Here is an 18,770-nt window from a genome sequence, read left to right as displayed (position 1 = left end):
TGGCCTTCCGCTTCCGCCTCGCGTGGGGGCTGACGGGAAGGAGGAAGGCGGAAGAGGAAGGGGGGGGGTGTAGCGTCAAGATGGCGGCGACGCTGCGGATCCAGAGCGACTGGAGTCAGGCGCTGAGGTGGGAGCTGCCCCTGCGGTCCCTTCCCAGCCCCAATCTCCTTCTCTCGGCCCCGCGGTCACCGCCGCTCTTTTTCTCCGCAGGAGGGATGAGGGCGAGGCCTGGTTGAGTTGCCGCAGCCCGGGTGAGAGCTGAGAGCGACCTGTGGTGCTATTGGGTCGGGGTGGTGAGGCCTTAAGGGAGGGGAGCTGAAGGGGGAAGCGTTGGATTAGAGCTGAGGAAGAGCTGAAGGAGTGATGAGCAGGAGATCAGACCTAGCCAGCATGGGTTCGTGAAGGGCAGGTCCTGCATGACCAACCTGATCTCCTTCTACGACCCTGTGACCCATCTGATGGATGAGGGAAAGGCTGTTGATGTGCTCTACCTGGACTTCAGTAAAGCCTTCGACACTGTCTCCCATGCTGTTCTCCTGCAGAAGCTGGCAGCCCGTGGCTGGGACGGGTACAGTCTGGGCTGGGTAAGGAGCTGGCTGGAGGGCCGGGCTCAGAGAGTGGTGGTAAATGGAGTTAAATCCAGCTGGTGACCGGTCACGAGTGGTGTTCCCCAGGGGTCGGTGCTGGGGCCTGTCCTCTTCAACATCTTTATTGATGACCTGGATGAGGGCATCGAGTGCACCCTCAGTAAGTTCGCAGGTGACACTAAACTGGCTGGGAGTGTGGATCTGCCTGGGGGTAGCGAGGCCCTACAGAGGGATCTGGACAGGCTGGAGAGCCGGGCTGAAGCCAATGGGATGAGGTTCAACAAGAGCAAATGCCGGGTCCTGCACTTTGGCCACAACAAGCCCAGGCAGCGCTATAGGCTTGGGGCGGAGTGGCTGGAGGACTGTGTGGAGGAAACGGAGCTGGGGGAACTGATTGATGCTCGGCTGAACATGAGCCCACAGTGTGCCCGGGTGGCCAAGAAGGCCAACGGCATCCTGGCTTGCATCAAAAACAGTGTTACTAGCAGGAACAGGGAGGTAATTGTCCACCTGTACTCGGCATTGGTGCGGCCGCACCTTGAGTACTGTGTTCAGTTTTGGGCCCCTCACTGCAAGAAAGACATTGAGGCCCTGGAGCGTGTTCAGAGGAGGGCTACGAAGCTGGTGAGGGGTCTGGAGCACAGGCCTTATGAGGAGCGGCTGAGGGAACTGGGATTGTTCAGCCTGGAGAAGAGGAGGCTGAGGGGAGACCTTATAGCTCTCTATAACTTCCTGAAGGGAGGTTGTGATGAGCTGGGGGTTGGCCTCTTCTCCCGTGTAGACAGTGACAGAACTAGAGGGAATGGCTTCAAGCTGCGCCAGGGGAGGTTCAGGCTGGACATTAGGAAGTATTTCTTCTCAGAAAGGATAGTCAGGCATTGGAATGCACTGCCCAGGGAGGTGGTAGAGTCACCGACCATGGGAGTGTTCAAGAAACGTTCGGATGTTGCGTTGAGGAATATGGTTTAGCTGGGAAGTATTGGTAATGGTTGGACTGGATGATCTTCTAGGTCTTTTCCAACCTGAAAATTTCTGTGATTCTGAGTTATGAGGAGATTCAATGGGTCGTTGGGGCCTGTTGGGGGCTGTGGGGAGCTGTGGGGGGGACTGAGGGTTGTGGAGGGGGGTGAGGAAGGTTGAGGGGTATTGGGAAGAGTGGAGGAGTTTGGGGAGTTAGCAGAGATCGGGGTGGTCTGGGGGGAATCTGGGGGTTAGGAGGGAGAGTGGGGAGGTTTAGCGGGGGGTTTCTAGGTTAGGAGTAGGGTGAAGGTGGTTGGTGGTACAGAATCAATTGTAGGGGTTGGAAGGGACCTCTAGAGATCATAGAGTCCAACCCCCCTGCCAAAGCAGCTCCCTACACCACGTCGCACAGCTCCGCATCCAGGAGGGTCCTGAATATCTCCAGAGAAGGAGACTCCACCACCTCCCTGTGCAGCCTGTTCCAGTGCTCCGTCACCCTCACTGTCAAGAAGTTCTTACACACCTTCATTTGGAACTTCCTATGCTGGAGTTTCAGCCCATTTCCCCTAGTCCTGTCCCCACGCACTACTGAAAAGAGACCAGCCTCGCCACTATAGCTCCCACAACTCAGGTATTTATAAACCTGGATCAAGTCCCCTCTCAGCCTTCTTTTCTCAAGGCTAAACAGACCCAGTTCCCTAAGTCTCTCCTCATAGGGGAGATGCTCCAGGCCCTTCACCATCTTTGTGTCCCTCCGCTGGACTCTTTCCAAGAGATCCCTGTCTTTTTTGTACCGGGGAGCCCAGAACTGGACACAGTATTCCAGTTGAGGCCTCACCAGGGCAGAGTAGAGGGGGAGGATCACCTCCCTTGACCTGCTGGCTACGCTCTTTTTAATGCACCCCAGAATGCCATTGGCCTTTTTGGCTACAAGGGCACACTGCTGCCTCATGGCCAACCTGTCGTCCACCAGGACGCCCAGGTCCCTCTCAGCAGAGCTCCTCTCCAGCAGGTCTTCCCCCAACCTGTACTGGTGTATGCAATTATTTCTACCGAGATGCAAGACTCTACACTTGCTTTTGTTAAACCTCATCCGGTTTCTTACTGCCCAGCTCTCCAGCCTGTCCAGGTCTCTCTGAATGGCCGCACAGCCTTCAGGCGTGTCAGCCAACCCTCCCAGCTTCGTGTCATCAGCAAACTTGCTGAGGGTGGTCGCTATCCCCTCATCAAGGTCGTTGATGAAGATGTTGTGTTGGGAAGGGAGGCAGAAGATGGTTGGGAGTGGGCTGTGTATAGAGAATAGAGGACAGTCCTGGGGGGAGAGAAATGAACCTGTGGGTTAAGATGAGGGAATGAGAGTGGTTTGGGTTGGGGAGATGAGGTTAGGAGGGTGCGAGGATGGCTTGGTGAGGCCTTGTTGGGTTAGGAAGAGGTGGGCAAAGATGGTTTGGTGAGAGTGAAGAGGGTGTGAGAATGGCTTGAGGTGATGAGTGGTTGGGGATAAGGACAGGGTGAGGGTGGTTTGGGGAGTGGGTTAGGAAGAGGGGTTGAGAATAATCTGGTGGGGGCCAGGTTAGGAGACTCCTTTAGATTAGGAGAGGATGGGAGGTTTTTGGAGGGTGTCTGTGGGTTTAGGAGAGGGTGAGGATGCTTTGGGGGAGGTCTTGGTATTAGAAGGAGGGAGTAGGGGTGGTTTTGCAGGAGGCACTATAGGTTAGGAGAGGATTGAAGGTTTGTGGGGGCAACACTGTGGGTGAAGTGGAGGGGTGAGGATGGTTTGGGGGGCACCCAATGGGTTAGGATGGGTTGAGAAGTGCCTGTGGATTGGGAGGGTGGTGAAGGTGAGATGAGGGGAGACTGTGAGTTAGGATGAGGAGAGTGATGACAGTTTGGGGGAGCTCCATGAGTTAGGAGGAGAGAGTGAGGGCAGTTTAGAGTCGTAGAATCATGATAGAATGACCTGGGTTAAAAAGGACCACAGTGCTCATCTCATTTCAACCCCCTGCTATGTGCAGGGTCGCCAACCAGCAGCCCAGGCTGCCCACATCCAGCCTGGCCTTGAATGCCTGCAGGGATGGAGCATCCACAGCCTCCTTGGGCAACCTGTTCCAGTGCGTTAGGAAGTGGTGAGGGTGGTTTTGGGGGTAGGGGACAGAATCCTGTGGTTTAAGAGGGAACGAGAATGATTTGTTGTGGGGGTAGTTAAGAGACTGTGAGGATAGTTTGTGGGCAGCTGCAGGTTAAGAAGGAGGTTTAGAGATGAATCCTGTGGGTTAAATGTGAGGAAGGTGAGCTGATGGCTGTTATCTCTGCAGGGAAACCCACGCTGTATGGCCGCCTGACCCGCCGTGGGCTCAGCACCGAGGGTGTCCCTGACATCGCTGCCTCCGAGGGCTTTGTGGTCGGCGAAGTCACCAAGGTGACAGAGCTGGGGGAAATGTGGGGTTAGTAACCGCCTTCCACACATGGAGGGGCCACAGCCTTGGGGCAGCTGAAATAGTAGCTGTCACCTGCTCTCCCTCTGTGCAGTGCCCAGGCCTCTTTGGAGGCTGAAGAGAGATGCGGTCGGTCTCTTCTCCCAGGTGACAGTAGTAGGTTGAGAGTTGATGGCCTCGAGTTGCACCAGGAGTGGATCGGGGTTGAAAAGCAAGAAACAATTCTGCTTTGAAAGTGTTGTAACACACCAGTGCAGGCTGACCAGGATTGGGGTGAAGTCACCAACCCTGGAGGTGTTCTCTGGGTGTGCCTTGGGGATGTAACACTAAGAGACGTGGGCATGGTGGGGGTGGGCTGGGGTTGGGCATGGGGGGTCTGAGAGTTCATTTCTAAGGTTGCAGTTGATCTGGTAGTATTTCTCTGCTTCTCTCACCACCACTCTCCGTATGTTGTTTGTGCCTCAGGGATTTACAGGTGTTTCAGGAGGACTAACAGCCGTTCTGTTTCTCTCCCCTAGAAAAGCATTCTCATTTCTTGCCCTCATGAAAACGTGTCCACCAAATTCTTGGCGCCCTACACAACTTTTTCCAGGATACATCAGAAAAGTGTAAGTAACTTTGCTAAGTAAGAAATAAATGGGACTGACTGCATGCTTTTGTGATGCATCTGACTGCTGTGTGATGGCTTTGTGTATAAACTGGTCAGTAAACCACATCAGGCCTTATGAATAACAGAAACAATCCTGGTTAAGCTTCACGCATGTGAAAAGAAGTGTGAGATTCTATAGATGTTTGTGTGTATCTCTAAATCTAATCTGTTTTATTTCATGGCTGTTTGTGCTGTCGTAGTTCTGGAGGCTTCTGAAGTTCGAATTGCCTTGTAACTGTTGTAAGAAACTGGATGCTCAGCTGGGATTGGGTAATACTTGAGTCTGACCGCTTACTTTAGTAAGACCTGCTTGTTTTATTGAGCAATCCTCTTTCTTGTACCTCTGCAACCTGGAGGTGCAACCAAACCAGCTTCTCCTTGATATGGAGCAGTCAATTTGGACTTGAAATAGCCCCCTGATGGCTTCCAGTGTTGCAGTACACCTGACTCGTGAATTATTGAGTAAATTGTCGTGATAAACTCAGCAGAAAGTGCTGAAAAGCAAACTTGGTGTTGGTGAAGCCCAAAAGCAATATAAATCAAGATGCATTTTGACGCAGAGGCAGTTCCACATCTCTGCAGCTGTTTTAAGAGGCAATGGGGTTGTGCTGAGCCCAGGCTTGGCACAGAGGCAGCTCCTGAGGCAGAGGTGAATCACTTCTCTGAGCTCCGTGCTACTGAAGAGTCCCCAGCTGCCCTTTTGTGTGATAAATGCAGTCAACGTTAGCAGCTTAGCAGCGTAGCAAAATGGAAATGCAGGCAGAAGTGTTGAGTCTGCTGTCAGAGGGGGGTGACGGGTCACAGCTGTGCTGCAGAGCTCCTCTGGCAGCAGCTGAACCCATATCCATTAACATGCAGATGAGTTTGAAGCTCGGCTCCTGTTGCCCTGCTTACCTGCTGCTGCTTGTACTGAGTGCTCCTGCTTGCCCTTGCCTGTTTCTGGATCCCTCATGAGCATTTGTGGGTGTTGCACATCAGCAAGGTGCTTTGTTCCTGCATAGCATCCTTCACAGGCTGCTCTTTTTGCTTAATAGAGAGCAAACTGCCTCAGGTTGGTTTGTTCAATTCAACGTCACCCAGGTTAAATCATATGTAAGCGAATGTGTTTAATGGCTTTTTTAATAGCTGAGGCACTCCTGCTTCTACATCTTCTAACTCCCCTTTTAATTCCCAAACTGGCTTTACTTAAAGCGGAGGCACAAACCCTGGGCAGTTCATGTGCATGATAAGGTGCCATAAGAGCTGCTGCCTGCATTCCTCACTGTGACTCCTCACAGTGGATTGGTGCTTTCTTTTAACCCACAGAGTGCAAGTGTAATCACTTGGAAGGTTTTGAAGTGAATCCAACAGCCTCCAGATCTTGCAAGAGAAGGGAGGGTTCTTCTATCCAGCCATGGTAGCTGTATTGCTTCCTGCAAGATGTGATGCTGCTGTTAACCCTTGTCCTAACAAAACCCACGTGTTTTTTTCTGCCTTTTACTGCTGCAGTCCATATTGGAAACCTCTCTCTTGCATTGTGCTCCTGCAGCTCAGGAAGCAAATGGGATCCTGGCCTCCATCAGCAGAGGGGTGGCCAGCAGGGATAGGGAAGGGATTGTCCCTCTCTGCTCTGCCCTTGTGAGGCCCCATCTGCAGTGCTATGTCCAGGTGTGGGGGCCCCAATATAGGAAAGACATGGAGCTGTTGGAGAGGGTCCAGAGGAGGCCACAAAGATGCTCACAGGGCTGCAGCACCTCCCATACAAACACAGGCTGAGGGAGATGGGCTTGTTCAGCATGGAGAAGAGAAGGCTGCGGGGTGAGCTCATTGCAGCCTGCCAGGACCTGAAGGGAGCCTACAGACAGGAGGGGAGTCAACTCTGTGAAAGGGCAGATAACAGCAGGACAAGGGAAATGGTTTGGAGTTGAAGGAGGGCAGATGGAGGTTGGATGTCAGGGGGAAGTTGTTGACAGAGAGTGGTGAGGTGCTGGAACAGCTGCCCAGAGAGGCTGTGGATGCCCCGTCCATCCCTGGAGGTGTTGAAGGCCAGCTTGGATGGGGCCCTGGGCAGCCTGGGCTGGTATTCAATGTGAAGGTTGGTGGCCCCACCATGGTAGGGGGGGTTGGAGCTTCCTGATCCTTGAGGTCCCTTCCAACCCAAACCATTCTATGATCTCAGGGGTCGGATGCCTGTTATCTTGCATCACTTCATCCCCAACTGCTACACATCTGCCTTTCTCAAGGGCAGCAGTAATGTCTTGCATTGTGTGAATGGGGATCCTTTTACAAGAGTGTAAGTTTAACATCTGTTCTCTTCAAAGGTACTCAGATGTGTCGGTGTTAATGCAGAGCATGCAGTTGTTTGTACCCTGCTATGACAGAGCCCATCTGAGGAGGCAGCCTGCTGGCACTGAATCAGATTTAGTTCAGTGTCTCAGGAAACTTTGGCTCCATAAGTATCTTAAGCAATGTCTGCAGGCCGGGCAGTCAGGGCATGCAGTTATCTGGGGCTGCACAGAGCAGCTTGTTGCTTAACTGCATGTAAGAGTTGCTAGGAAAACCCAAGTTCCTGCTTCCTCTGGAGTGAGCCTAAAATCCAACCTCTTTCCATGCAGCCCTTTGACTCAGCGTTGCTTTTCTCCCTGCTTTGCAGATCTCTGCAGAGGAACAGGCTGCTCATCCAGCTCCAACCCCCTGCTGTGTGCAGGGTCACCAACCAGCAGCCCAGGCTGCCCAGAGCCACATCCAGCCTGGCCTTGAATGCCTGCAGGGATGGGGCATCCACAGCCTCCTTGGGCAGCCCGTTCATCTCATTATCCTCTCATCATGTAAAGGCTTAGTTAATACCTCACAATGTGTTGAGAGTTTGAGGAGACAAAGTCAGTGAGCTTCAGGGTGTTAAATGTTAGGAGGTCTGTTACCAAGCTGAGATCGAATGGGCACCTCCATATGTTTCAAGGAATGAAGCGATCTGTCTTGGTGAGATAATTGTACTGGATGATGTACTTAGCACATCTCCTATGAAGCTGTATGGTCTTGAGCAGGAATTGCTGTGTACAGAATCACCTAAAGCTAACGTGGTGTGTGTTTTGTCCCTCCTGCAGATCACCTGTCTGGATATCTCCAGTGGCGGAGGGCTCGGCGTATCCACCAGCACAGATGGAACCATGAAGATCTGGCAGGCTGCAAATGGAGAAATAAGAGTAAGAGCAGCAGCTCTGTTTGGTGTTGTGTTGTTGCCTTTGTCATTGCGAAGTCATTCAGCCCTGACCTGAGGCAGGTTGTCTGCATGCTGTGAGCAGGCGAGGGTCTGGCTCTGGATTGAAAAGCTAATGGGAATCTGTGCATCTTCGAGGTTTTCTGTTGTGTCTGTTGAAAAGCACAACTGCTCTGAAAAGAATGAGTGCTCATCAGTGCGATTAGAGCTCAGAGATGAGCAGTTGCAGCTGGGGTGCTGGAGGTAACTGACAGCTCCTAGCAGCGCAGGCACTGCTTTGTTCTGTGCTAGAGTAGAGGGAAAGAAGAAACTGCCCATGATATTTAGTCTGTTATTAGAAAGGATCCCTTTGCTTTGCAGTGAGCTATTCACGTAGCAGAGCGAGCCTCAAAGCGAACCTTTTTGCCTGCCTAGAATTCAGATCAATCTATTCCAGGAGTGCAGACCTGGAGGATCTGAGCTGAATCCTCTGCCCACGTGGTAACAGCCATCTCTGCAGTGTCATAGCTCAAAAATTGCTTGGCATGAGGGTGATGACGATGGAACTAGCATGAAGTTCTTTGTTTTTCCAGAGACTATTGGAAGGCCATGTGTATGATGTGAATTGTTGCAGGTTTTTCCCATCGGGCCTCGTGGTTCTGAGTGGGGGAATGGATGCCCAGCTAAAGATCTGGTCAGCAGAAGATGCCAGCTGCGTAGTAACGTTTAAAGGTCACAAAGGAGGTACAGAGTATTTAGCCTTTAAACTGCTCAACCTGCTGTGTGTGTAAATTGCATTGCACCCAAGGGCTGAAGTTCAGTCCCCAGCCTGCTGCACCTCTTGCTGTGCATTAGATGGCAGAAGTTTATTCAGCCTCCCGGAATAAAAAGATCAGTGGTTGCTTTGTTAAACAGCTGGAACTTTCTCTTGCTGAGTTGAGGGAGGACACAGAGGTTGGAACTCTGTTGCTCTGACCTGCATTAGTAACCTTGCTGCTTGCAAGGGAGTGCCTCCTGCTTATTCCCAGCTCATCGTGCTTACCTTCAGTTGCTCCAGAGCCTCTTCTTTTTTTGCCTATGCCTAGAAAAGCATGCAGCAGCTTTAAGAGCCATGCAGAAGGTGGACGGGCAGTTACTGCCTTGAGGATGCCATTCTCACTTTCAACACCATGCGCAGCAAGAGCAGCTGCAAGGATGTTCCAATGACTGTTTCTTTGTAGAGGCTGGGATAAGCTTGTTCATTCTCAGATGTTTGGCTCTGCCCCTATTGATGCTGCTGGAGATGACAGTAAATTCCTTAAATAGGGGATTCCTGGTCCACCTTCTGTGGTGGTTTGAGGGCTATTTGCTGTGATTGCTACAAACTCTTCCAACTGACGCTGTTTTAGTCCCAATGGGCTGCAAGGCAGGGATGGTTTGCCACCCAAAAAGCCTCCTGAGAGGAAGCTTTAGGGCAGAAATATCTCCCATCCTTGGAGATCAGCAAGGTCAGGCTGGACGGGGCTCTGAGCAGCTGATGGAGATGTAGGTGTTCCTGTTCAATGCAGAGTGTTGGACCGGATGGCCTTCAGAGATCCCTACCAACTCAAATGATTCTGTGGACAGAGCCTCTGTTTGATATAATCTCTGAAAAGATTTAGTTTCCAGGACCATTCATCTAAAAGCAGTCAGAATTTGTACACAATTGCTTAAGCAAGCTCCCGTTTTTACTCCTGTTTACCAATAGGAACACTTGGGTGATCGTCAGCAAATCAAGCTGAGCTGCAGATGCAACATAGGATGCCTAAAACACTGCTCAAATCCCCACCTTCCTGAGCAAACAGCACAGCTCTGCACAGGCTCCAGTTTAGGGGGTTTGACCAGGAGATTTCTAGGAATCCCTTCCAACCTCAACCACTCTGTGATGTTATTGGTAGCATCCCCACCTTTGTGCAGCGTGATGGCTCCCATGCTGATATACTGGGAGCTGCTGCCTTTCACACAGACCTCTTTCTAAAGGCTGGAGCTCCCTTCCCTTATGCTGCACTTCCTGTTATTTGCCTGTGTGCCACCTCTGTCCCCTGCTGTGCTGGCTGGTGGCTCTCTGGAGCCTTGAAACTTGTAGGTGGGTCCATGGGTTGCCTTGGGGGAGGGGGAGGGGGTTGCTCCTCTCAGCCTTTGCCTTCTGTGCTGTCTCTGAACGCAGCCTTTGCTTTGACGCAGGTATTTTGGATACTGCCATTGTGGATCGGGGAAGAAACGTCCTTTCCTGCTCTAGGGACGGCACCGCACGCCTCTGGGACTGTGGCAAATCTGCCTGTCTGGGTGTCATTGCTGACTGCGGCTCTCCCATCAATGGCATCGCTGTGGGCACTGCTGACGACTCGGTGAACCTGGGCACACCTGAAAAAGCTCCCAGTAAGGAACGTTCTTAAAGGACAGCCTTTATATTTCCCTTAGTTTTGTCAGCTGGTGCTGCAGGTGTCATTCAGAGATGCTGCTGTATGCCTTCACTAGGTCACCAGCATACAGCCCTGGGGAAGAATTCAACCTTATCTTCCAGTTTGGGTGATTAAGGCTGCAATCTTGTTGGCTACTGGCCTGCTTCGCATAAGAGGGATGTTGCTGTGGGTTCAGCAGTTGTGATCCCAGCCGTCAGACTTGAGGACTGTTGTCTCCCTGTGCTGCTGGACTTCAACCTTTGTTTTCCTCTCAGGTGAACGTGAGATTGGGACAGAAGGGAAGATCCTGCTGCTGGCTCGAGAAGACAAGAAGCTGCAGGGAGTTGGGCTGCAGAGCAGGCAGCCGGTAAGGAGGCTGAGACTATCAGTAGTGCTTCAAAATAACCCTCTGCAGGAGGGGATGGGAACCAGCACTGAGCACACACACACTGGTTTTGTGCTCCAGGTGCTCAGGTGCTGCTATCTATCCAGCTCTCTGGGGAGCATTGCCTTTGGCTGGGGTCCCAAGTTGCAGTGTTCTCCCCTGTATTTATTCAGTGAAAGGGAGACTAAAGTCCAGCATCAAGGGATCCTTTCTCTCCTTTTTTGCTGGCTAGGTTTATATGTGGGGGGGTTGAGGAGTAAGAATTGCTCATGTGTTCCACCCAGGTATGTGGCAAGCTAAACAGCAGCCAGTAGATGTCATTGAGAATGCAGGAACTGAAGCTGTGTCTGCAGAGCTGCTGCCTTCCCTGCAGTCCTTCCCTGTAGCCTCTTGGGCTGCACAGCCACGCAGCTGGGCTGTCAAATTGCTCTTTGTGTTGAGTGGCATGTAAAGGGATCTGAGACGTTCACCAGCCCATCTCCCTCCAGCAAAGGGAAGGGAGTTGGTAGGTCTGAGGTCCTAAAGGTCCTGCAGGACCATCCTGGGCTGTAGGACACAACCTTTTGGCACAGCAGGTTTAATTTATTGTGGAGACTGAAGATTGAGTGGAGCAGATGCTCACCAAGGCTGGTGAGTGGGATGGCAGAGGCTTGGCTGGTAGTAGCTTGTGGCCCTTCTTGGCTGGTAGTAGCTTGTGGCCCTTCTTGGCTGGTAGTAGCTTGTAGCCCTTCTTGGCTGGTAGTAGCTTGTAGCACATCTTGGAGCAGAGTTGAGCAGGTTGTTCACCTACCTCTGGATATGCAAGTCTGTGCTATGACTCACAGAAACCTTACTGACTTCCCGAGTAAATTGCTTTCCTATTCCTGGCTTGTCCTGTGGCTGCTTTGGCACATCTGTGAAATCTGACACGTGCTGTTCTTTATATTCCCAGGTGTTCCTCTTTGACGGATCTGATGCTTTCAATTGCTGCACATTCCTCTCAAGTACCTATTTCCTAGCAGGGACTCAGGATGGGAACATCTATCAGCTGGATGTGAGAAACACCAAGTGAGTGAGTGCCTGGGGCTGCAAGTCCTGAATGGCCATTGTGGTTGGTTGTTTAACTCTGAGAAAGAGTCAGATCAAAGGCGCTGGCAGACAGTGCCTCTTCTGGAGGTGGATGCAGCCCAGACAGTGGCACTGTGAGCTTTGGAACCCCTTGGAGGCTTGATGAGCATTCAAGAGGATGCTTTGGCAGGAGCTGCTCTGAGGTGGCTTTTAGTTGGTGTGAAGGGCAGACTGTTAAGCAAGGAGCATCCAGATGGATGTGTGAGGACAGAGGAGCCTGGCATGGAAAAATCTGAGTAGTCTTTCATGCAGGATAAGCTCCAAACTCGTGGCTGTTTTGGTAGGGATAATCCCCATCTTCTCCTTGTGTATCTTTAAATCACTGCCTCACGTGTTCTGCTTTCAGCACTCAGACATTGGGATGGGTTTTGATTTGTCCCTAATGCTTTTCTTCTTCCCATTCCTCTTTTTTTTCCAGTGCTCCAATCCAGATCATTCACAGATCAGGAGCACCAGTGCTTTCTCTGCTCCCATACAGAGATGGATTCATTGCCAGCCAAGGTAACTCGAGTGCTGTGTGCAGATCATAGAGTTGAGCTGAGCAGTTCTGTGCTCTTTATGCCCTCTCTTACGTACAAGCACTGGATGTCTGAGCCACTAGGAGAGGGCTTGACAAAGCATCCATTGCAAAAAGGTGATGTAATGGAACATCCTATTAGGCAGTTGCGTTTTGCCTTGTGATTTTTCTTGTGCTCCCCCATATCAGGGCCTGCAAGGAGCTTCTCAGTCATTAGAGCCTTTTCCTATCACACATCTCCCTTTTCTTGGCCATTTTTGCTGGGTCCATAGTGCTGTTTATAGAAAGAACGTGGCCTGTTTTTACTCATCACCCACTATTCCTTCCTTGGTGTTCCTTCTGCTTGCGTAGGTGATGGAACGTGCTTTATCATTCAGCAAGACCTCGATTATGTCATCGACCTCACAGAAGCAGACTGTGACCCTGTGTACAAGGTAAGGAATATGGCGTGTTGGCTGAAGGTAGAGGGAAGGGTGATGCCAAGCAGCTGCATTTATCTCAGGCTGCCCCTGTGAACTCCTTCACACCGTTGACTTTTCAGCTTATTTTTTTCTACCTGAATAATCCGAACGTTTTGGTGTAAGCAAATGCTGTCAGCGTCTGTCTGTGGTACGTGGTGATGTTATCTCCATGTCGCAAGAGCAGAGCTGAAGCAGAGAAGTTCCTTAGTTGTGGAGCGGATCTGGCAGAATGTTGTTTATTTTCCTGTAAGGAAGCTGGAATTCATCTGTGAATGGGAGATTATTGGGTTCAAAGCAACAGTTGGTAGCACAGCTCTGCCTCGGCTCCTATGTGATGTGAGACCACAAAGTACTTCAGCTGTTCTGTGTCCATACGGATGGGAGACTGAGCTGTGTTCCCTGGGCTCTGAACTGCACAGTGCTGATGGAAACCAGCTTAGTTTGAAGTAGGACCGTGAATGGGGAACCTTCCTGAGCTGCTAAACACGAGTTTAGCATGAAGCATCATAAAATTGGACCTGCAGAACTCAGGGGATCATAAAGCTGACCTGACCCTTCCTTGGGTGCAATGTGAGGCCTTGACTTCTCATCCTATCAAACTCAGCAGCATCCAAACTCATGGTAACGATGGATGGGAGAAGTCCATTCTCAGAGAGCAAACCGAAGCTGTGAGGGTACTTTGGGAGCAGCAGCAGTGCTGTGGGCTCTCTGTGCTTCTCCTCACACCCATAGCAGAGAGCTGCTGTTCTCCCCCCTGCTTTAGAATCATAGAATTACCCAGGTTGGAAAAGACCTTGAAGATCATCAAGTCCAACCGCAGCCCAACCAGTACCCCATCTCTAACAACCCTCTGCTAAATCATATCCCTGAGTACCACATCCAAACGGCTCTTAAACACATCCAGGGATGGCGATTCAACCACCTCCCTGTTTATCCCATTCCAGTCCCTAACCATGTGTATCCCATTCCAGTCCCTAACCATGTGTATCCCATTCCAGTCCCTAACCACGTGTATCCCATTCCAGTCCCTAACCATGTGTATCTCATTCCAGTCCCTAACCATGTGTATCCCATTCCAGTACCTAACCACCCTTTCTGTAAAGAAGTTCTTCCTAATATCCAACCTGAACTTGCCCTGGCGCAACTTGAGGCCATTTCCCCTCGTCCTGTCACTTGTCACTAGTGAGAAGAGACCTGCCCCACTCTCACTGTAAGAACCTTTCAGGTACTGGCAGACGGCAATAAGGTCTCCCCTCAGCCTCCTCTTCCTCAGACTAAACAGCCCCAGCTTCCTTAGTCTCTCCTCGTAGGGCTGATTCTCCAAGCCCTTCACGAGCCTCGTTGCCCTTCTCTGGACCTGCTCCAGTACCTCCATGTCCTTCCTGTGCTGAGGTGCCCAAAACTGGACACAGTACTCGAGGTGAGGCCTCACCAATGCTGAGTACAGGGGCAGGATGACTTCCCTAGTCCTGCTGGCCATTCTTGATACACACCAGGATGCCGTTGGCCTTCTTGGCCACCCGGGCACACTGTGGGCTCATGTTCAGCCGAGCATCAATCAGTTCCCCCAGCTCCGTTTCCTCCACACAGTCCTCCATCCACTCCGTCCCAAGCCTATAGCGCTGCCTGGGCTTGTTGTGGCCGAAGTGCAGGACCCGGCATTTGCTCTTGTTGAACCTCATCCCATTGGCTTCAGCCCAGCTCTCCAGCCTGTCCAGATCCCTCTGTAGGGCCTCGCTACCCCCAGGCAGATCCACACTCCCAGCCAGTTTAGTGTCATCTGCGAACTTACTGAGGGTGCACTCGATGCCCTCATCCAGGTCATCAATAAAGATGTTGAAGAGGACAGGCCCCAGCACCGACCCCTGGGGAACACCACTCGTGACTGGTCTCCAACTGGATTTAACTCCATTGACCACCACTCTCTGAGCTCGGCCCTGCAGCCAGCTCCTTACCCAGCCCAGAGTGCACCCATCCAAGCCACGGGCTGCCAGCTTCTGCAGGAGAATCCCATGGGAGACAGTGTCAGAGGCTTTATTGGCTTATTGCATTTCTCCCCCCTTGTTTCAGGTTGCTCCATGGGAGAAGCAGATCTACACGTGCTGCAGGGACGCCGTGGTGCGGCGGTACCAGCTGGGCGACATGTAGGGGATGGGGAAGGGGGGCTGTGAGCAACATGGCCGTGTGTGCGATGAGGGCTGGGAGGGAGGGCCGGGATGATGCTGCTGCTCCATTATGGCTGTGAGCTGCTCAGCTCGGCCCGTTCCAGCCCGTTTTTATCCGTCGTGGGGCTGAGTGCTGCCTTTTGGGGGTGGGTTGGGAGTTAAAGCGAGGCTGTGGGCTGAAATAAAGCCGCTTTCATAGGGTTTGTGTGGAGGAAAAGTCGGATTGGGTGGTTGGATCCACAAAATGGCGGCCGCGAGCCGAAAGAACTACAACTCCCATCGTGCTCCGCGCACACGGAACCGGAAATGTATCGGAGAGCCGGAAGTGCGGCCTACAACCGTTGCTATGGTGACCCATCCGCGGGGCTGCGTAACCATAGCGACGGCGCCGCCATGGGGCAGGATTACTACGCCGTGCTGGAGCTGGGCCGCGACGCCACGGACGCCGACATTAAGAAGGCGTGAGGGGGGGATGGATACGTGGGGGGGGGGGGGCGGGTGGGGGGCGGCCGGTTGCTTCAATCCCATCTCCGGGCCTGGCCGGGGCTGCAGGCCGCGCTCTGCTCCTCCCCGCGCAGGTACCGGCTGTTGGCCTTGGAGAACCACCCGCAGAAATGCAGGGAGCCGGGAACGCAGGAGCGGTTCAGGATGTTGGCGGAGGCCTACGATGTGCTGAGCGACCGTAAGCAGTGGGGGCTGAGCTCCATAGGGTCATAGAACGGACTGGGTTGCAAAGGCCCACAGTGCAAATCCAGCTCCAACCCCCTGCTGTGTGCAGGGTCACCAACCAGCAGCCCAGGCTGCCCAGAGCCACATCCAGCCTGGCCTTGAATGCCTGCAGGGATGGGGCATCCACAGCCTCCTTGGGCAACCTGTTCCAGTGCGTCACCAGCCTCTGGGTGAAAATCTTCCTCCTCAGATCCAACCTAAACCTGCCCTGTCTCACTTTAAAGCCTCCCCATACCTTCCTATTCAGCTCGGGCTGCCCAGCACCCATCCATGGCCTTGTTGTCTCCAGGGATGTGCACCCACAGCTCTGGGCAGCAGAGCCGGAGCCTCGATGCCTCTGGGAAAAAGAATTTCCTGCTCACATCTAACCTAAATGTCCCCTCTTTTAGTTTAAAGCCATTCCCTTTTGTCCTATCGCTATTAGATTGTGTGACAGGTCCCTCTTCCCTCCTATTCATCAGCTCCCTTTAGGCACTGGAAAGACACAGTGATGTCTCCTTACAGCCTCCAGGCTGAACACCCCCAGCTCCCTCAGCCTGTCTCCATAGCGAGGTGCTCTGAGCACCCCCATGCCCTCCTCTGGACCCACAACCCCACGTCCCTCCTGTGCTGGGAGCCCCAGTTCTGCATGCAGTGCTCCACATGGGGGGGTCCTCATGGGGGCAGACAGAAGGGGACATTCCCTTCCTGCCTATTTCCCCCATCTCTTGGTGCAGCCCTGCTGGCCTTACTCATGGCTGGCTCATATCCTGCTTTTCTCTACCCGAACTCCCACCTCCTTCTCCTCAGGGCCGCTCTGAGGGCATCCTTCTCTCAGTAAGATGGCTGTTCCCAATCTCTCCTTGTCCCCCAGCTGTAAGAAGAGGCATCTACGACAGGTTTGGTGAAGAAGGTCTCAAAGGCGGCGTCCCCGTGGGGTCCGACAGTGAGGATGCCTGGACTCCTGGTTATGTTTTCCACAACGACCCCTACAAAGTCTTCAAGGAGTTCTTTGGAGGACACAACCCTTTTGCAGGTGGGTGGCTGCTCTGCTGCCATCCCTGGGGCAGCCTGTGCCCTTTTATTGCTGTGCTCACCACCAGCCCCTCAACTTCTTCCTAACAGACCTCAAAGCCCCCTCGGCTCCATCCCTTGTTATGGGTGCCCCCAGCTCAGGCTGCCCAGGGCCCATCTGTGGCCTACGGCACCTCCAGGGCTGGGGCACCCGCAGCTCTGTGCAGTGCTGTGGTCTCAGCACGCTCTGAGTGTAATACATCCCCGTCATCTCATCTCCATCTCCTCTCTGCTGCAAGTTTTGTTCTCTCATTCACCCCGGGAATGCTGCCCCATGCAGAGTTCTTCACCAAGGATGGCTTGGAGGTGACCCTGCCCTTTGGAGGGCTGCGAGGAAGGGGTGTGATGAAGCAGGACCCCCCGATGGTGTGGGAACTCCACGTCTCCCTTGAAGACCTTTTCTTTGGCTGCACCAAGAAGATGAAGATCTCCCGTCGGGTAAGGACGGTGAGGGAGCTTGTGCCAGGCAGGGGGAGCAGATTGTATTGCCCAGGGTGCATCCAGCCCGGCCTGGAGCTGTTCTGACAGCAGAAGTTTCCCTGCTATCCCCCCCCAAACTCATCCACCCTGCAGGTGATGAACGAAGACGGTCAAACGAGCACCATCAGGGACAAGATCCTGATCATCGACGTGCAGCCGGGGTGGAAGCAGGGCACCAGGATCACCTTTGAGAAGGAAGGAGACCAGGTAACCTCTGTGGCCTGAAGTTGTGAGCTGGGTCCATAAACCCATTCGCAGACCTCCTTTCCCACCCTCCCCTTTTTTAGGGCCCAAACGTCATTCCAGCCGACATCATCTTCGTGATCCAAGAGAAACCTCACCCGAGGTTTAAAAGAAACAACGACGACCTCATTTACGTGGCCAGCATCCCCCTGGGAAAGGTGAGGAGCAAAGGGAGGGGACGTCCAGCTGCCTTTTGCCTTCAGCCAGCAGCTGCAAAACGTGCAGAGGGAGGACAGCGCCGGGTTCGGAGCCTCGGCCCCTTTGGTCCCTATAGGAGTTGTCCTCCTTGGCTGCCTCCTCACCCACACGGTTAAGGATGGGGGGCCCTGTGTGGCTGCAGCTGCAGCTCGGGGTCCTGCTCTGTGTCTGCAGGCGCTGATTGGCTGCACGGTGGATGTGAGGACGCTGGACGGGCGGCTGCTGAGCATCCCCATCAACGACATCGTGCAGTGAGTCGGGGGGGGGTGCAGAGCTGCAGGCAAATGGGCGCTGCAGGAGGAACCTCTGCGGGCTGCCAGCTGCTCTGCTTGGGTTTCTTGGGTGCTCCAAGAGCTTTGGGAGCAAGCTGGGGGCTCCCGGCCTGCAGGTGGAGTCCCACTATGCTCTGCTCACACTGAGGGTGCTTGGAGAGGCAAAGACGGGGCCATTCTCAGCTCCCTCTCGCTTTACAGCCCCACTTACTGCAAAGTGGTGCCTGGGGAGGGGATGCCGCTGCTGAAGGACCCGCGCCAAAAGGGCGACCTCCTCATCCGCTTCAACGTCAGCTTCCCCAGACACCTCACCCCCAACAAGAAGCTGCTCCTGAGGAGAGCGCTGCTGCCCTAGGAGCTGCCACCCCCCGCTTTCCTCCTGCTGAGGCCGCCACTGCTGAGACTGAGGTAAGAACGGGGCTCCCAACAGCCTGGCTCTGCTCCCCTCGTGTCCTGCTGCACCAAACGCTGCCCTCCTCCCTTCATTCTGCACTGCAGCTCCCCGCTGTTGGGCTGCTCCCCTTTGGCAAGACCAGAATCATTGAGGAGGAAACCACGAGGGCTGGAACCCAACAGCGGCTCCGGACCGGGAGTAAAACCCCACCTCTAAAACCCCTCTAATAAAGAGAAGGTGACAGAGCCCCAAGTCCTGCTGAGACAGACCCCATAGGGGTGATTTATTTGAAGCATCAGTGAGGAACACCCGGACTCACCGCATCCCCCATCCCATAATGCTCCTCCCCACCCGTCTGTCCCACTGCTGCTGGGAAGTTCCCAACTGGAAAACCTCAAGGCCTTCTTCCTTCCTCTCGCTGCTCCGCTGTGGACACCTCCATCCAGATACCTCCATCCAGACACCTCCATCCAGACACCTCCATTCAGACACCTCCATCCAGACACCTCCATCCAGACACCTCCATCCAGACACCTCCAT

General features: G+C 53.3%; 2 protein-coding genes across 2 annotated transcripts; both read left to right on the top strand.

The window, feature by feature from the left end:
* The first annotated feature begins 41 nt into the window (after window positions 1-41).
* PAAF1 (proteasomal ATPase associated factor 1) lies at window positions 42-14,894 on the top strand. Its single transcript, XM_072327015.1, has 12 exons — window positions 42-127; window positions 211-251; window positions 3,863-3,966; window positions 4,501-4,590; window positions 7,715-7,813; window positions 8,400-8,550; window positions 10,009-10,203; window positions 10,502-10,593; window positions 11,543-11,658; window positions 12,137-12,219; window positions 12,587-12,669; window positions 14,767-14,894. Exons 1-12 carry the CDS (start codon window positions 81-83, stop codon window positions 14,842-14,844), a joined length of 1,179 nt encoding a protein of 392 aa, XP_072183116.1. The 5' UTR covers window positions 42-80; the 3' UTR covers window positions 14,845-14,894.
* A 177-nt stretch (window positions 14,895-15,071) lies between these two features.
* DNAJB13 (DnaJ heat shock protein family (Hsp40) member B13) lies at window positions 15,072-18,480 on the top strand. Its single transcript, XM_072327016.1, has 9 exons — window positions 15,072-15,322; window positions 15,440-15,543; window positions 16,444-16,605; window positions 16,924-17,081; window positions 17,217-17,330; window positions 17,411-17,524; window positions 17,739-17,815; window positions 18,038-18,244; window positions 18,335-18,480. Exons 1-8 carry the CDS (start codon window positions 15,168-15,170, stop codon window positions 18,189-18,191), a joined length of 1,038 nt encoding a protein of 345 aa, XP_072183117.1. The 5' UTR covers window positions 15,072-15,167; the 3' UTR covers window positions 18,192-18,244; window positions 18,335-18,480.
* Window positions 18,481-18,770: the final 290 nt, after the last annotated feature.

The sequence above is a fragment of the Excalfactoria chinensis genome, chromosome 1 (genome assembly GCF_039878825.1).
Source record: "Excalfactoria chinensis isolate bCotChi1 chromosome 1, bCotChi1.hap2, whole genome shotgun sequence".
NCBI lineage: Eukaryota > Metazoa > Chordata > Aves > Galliformes > Phasianidae > Excalfactoria > Excalfactoria chinensis.
This window is presented reverse-complemented; position numbering and strand designations above follow the sequence as displayed.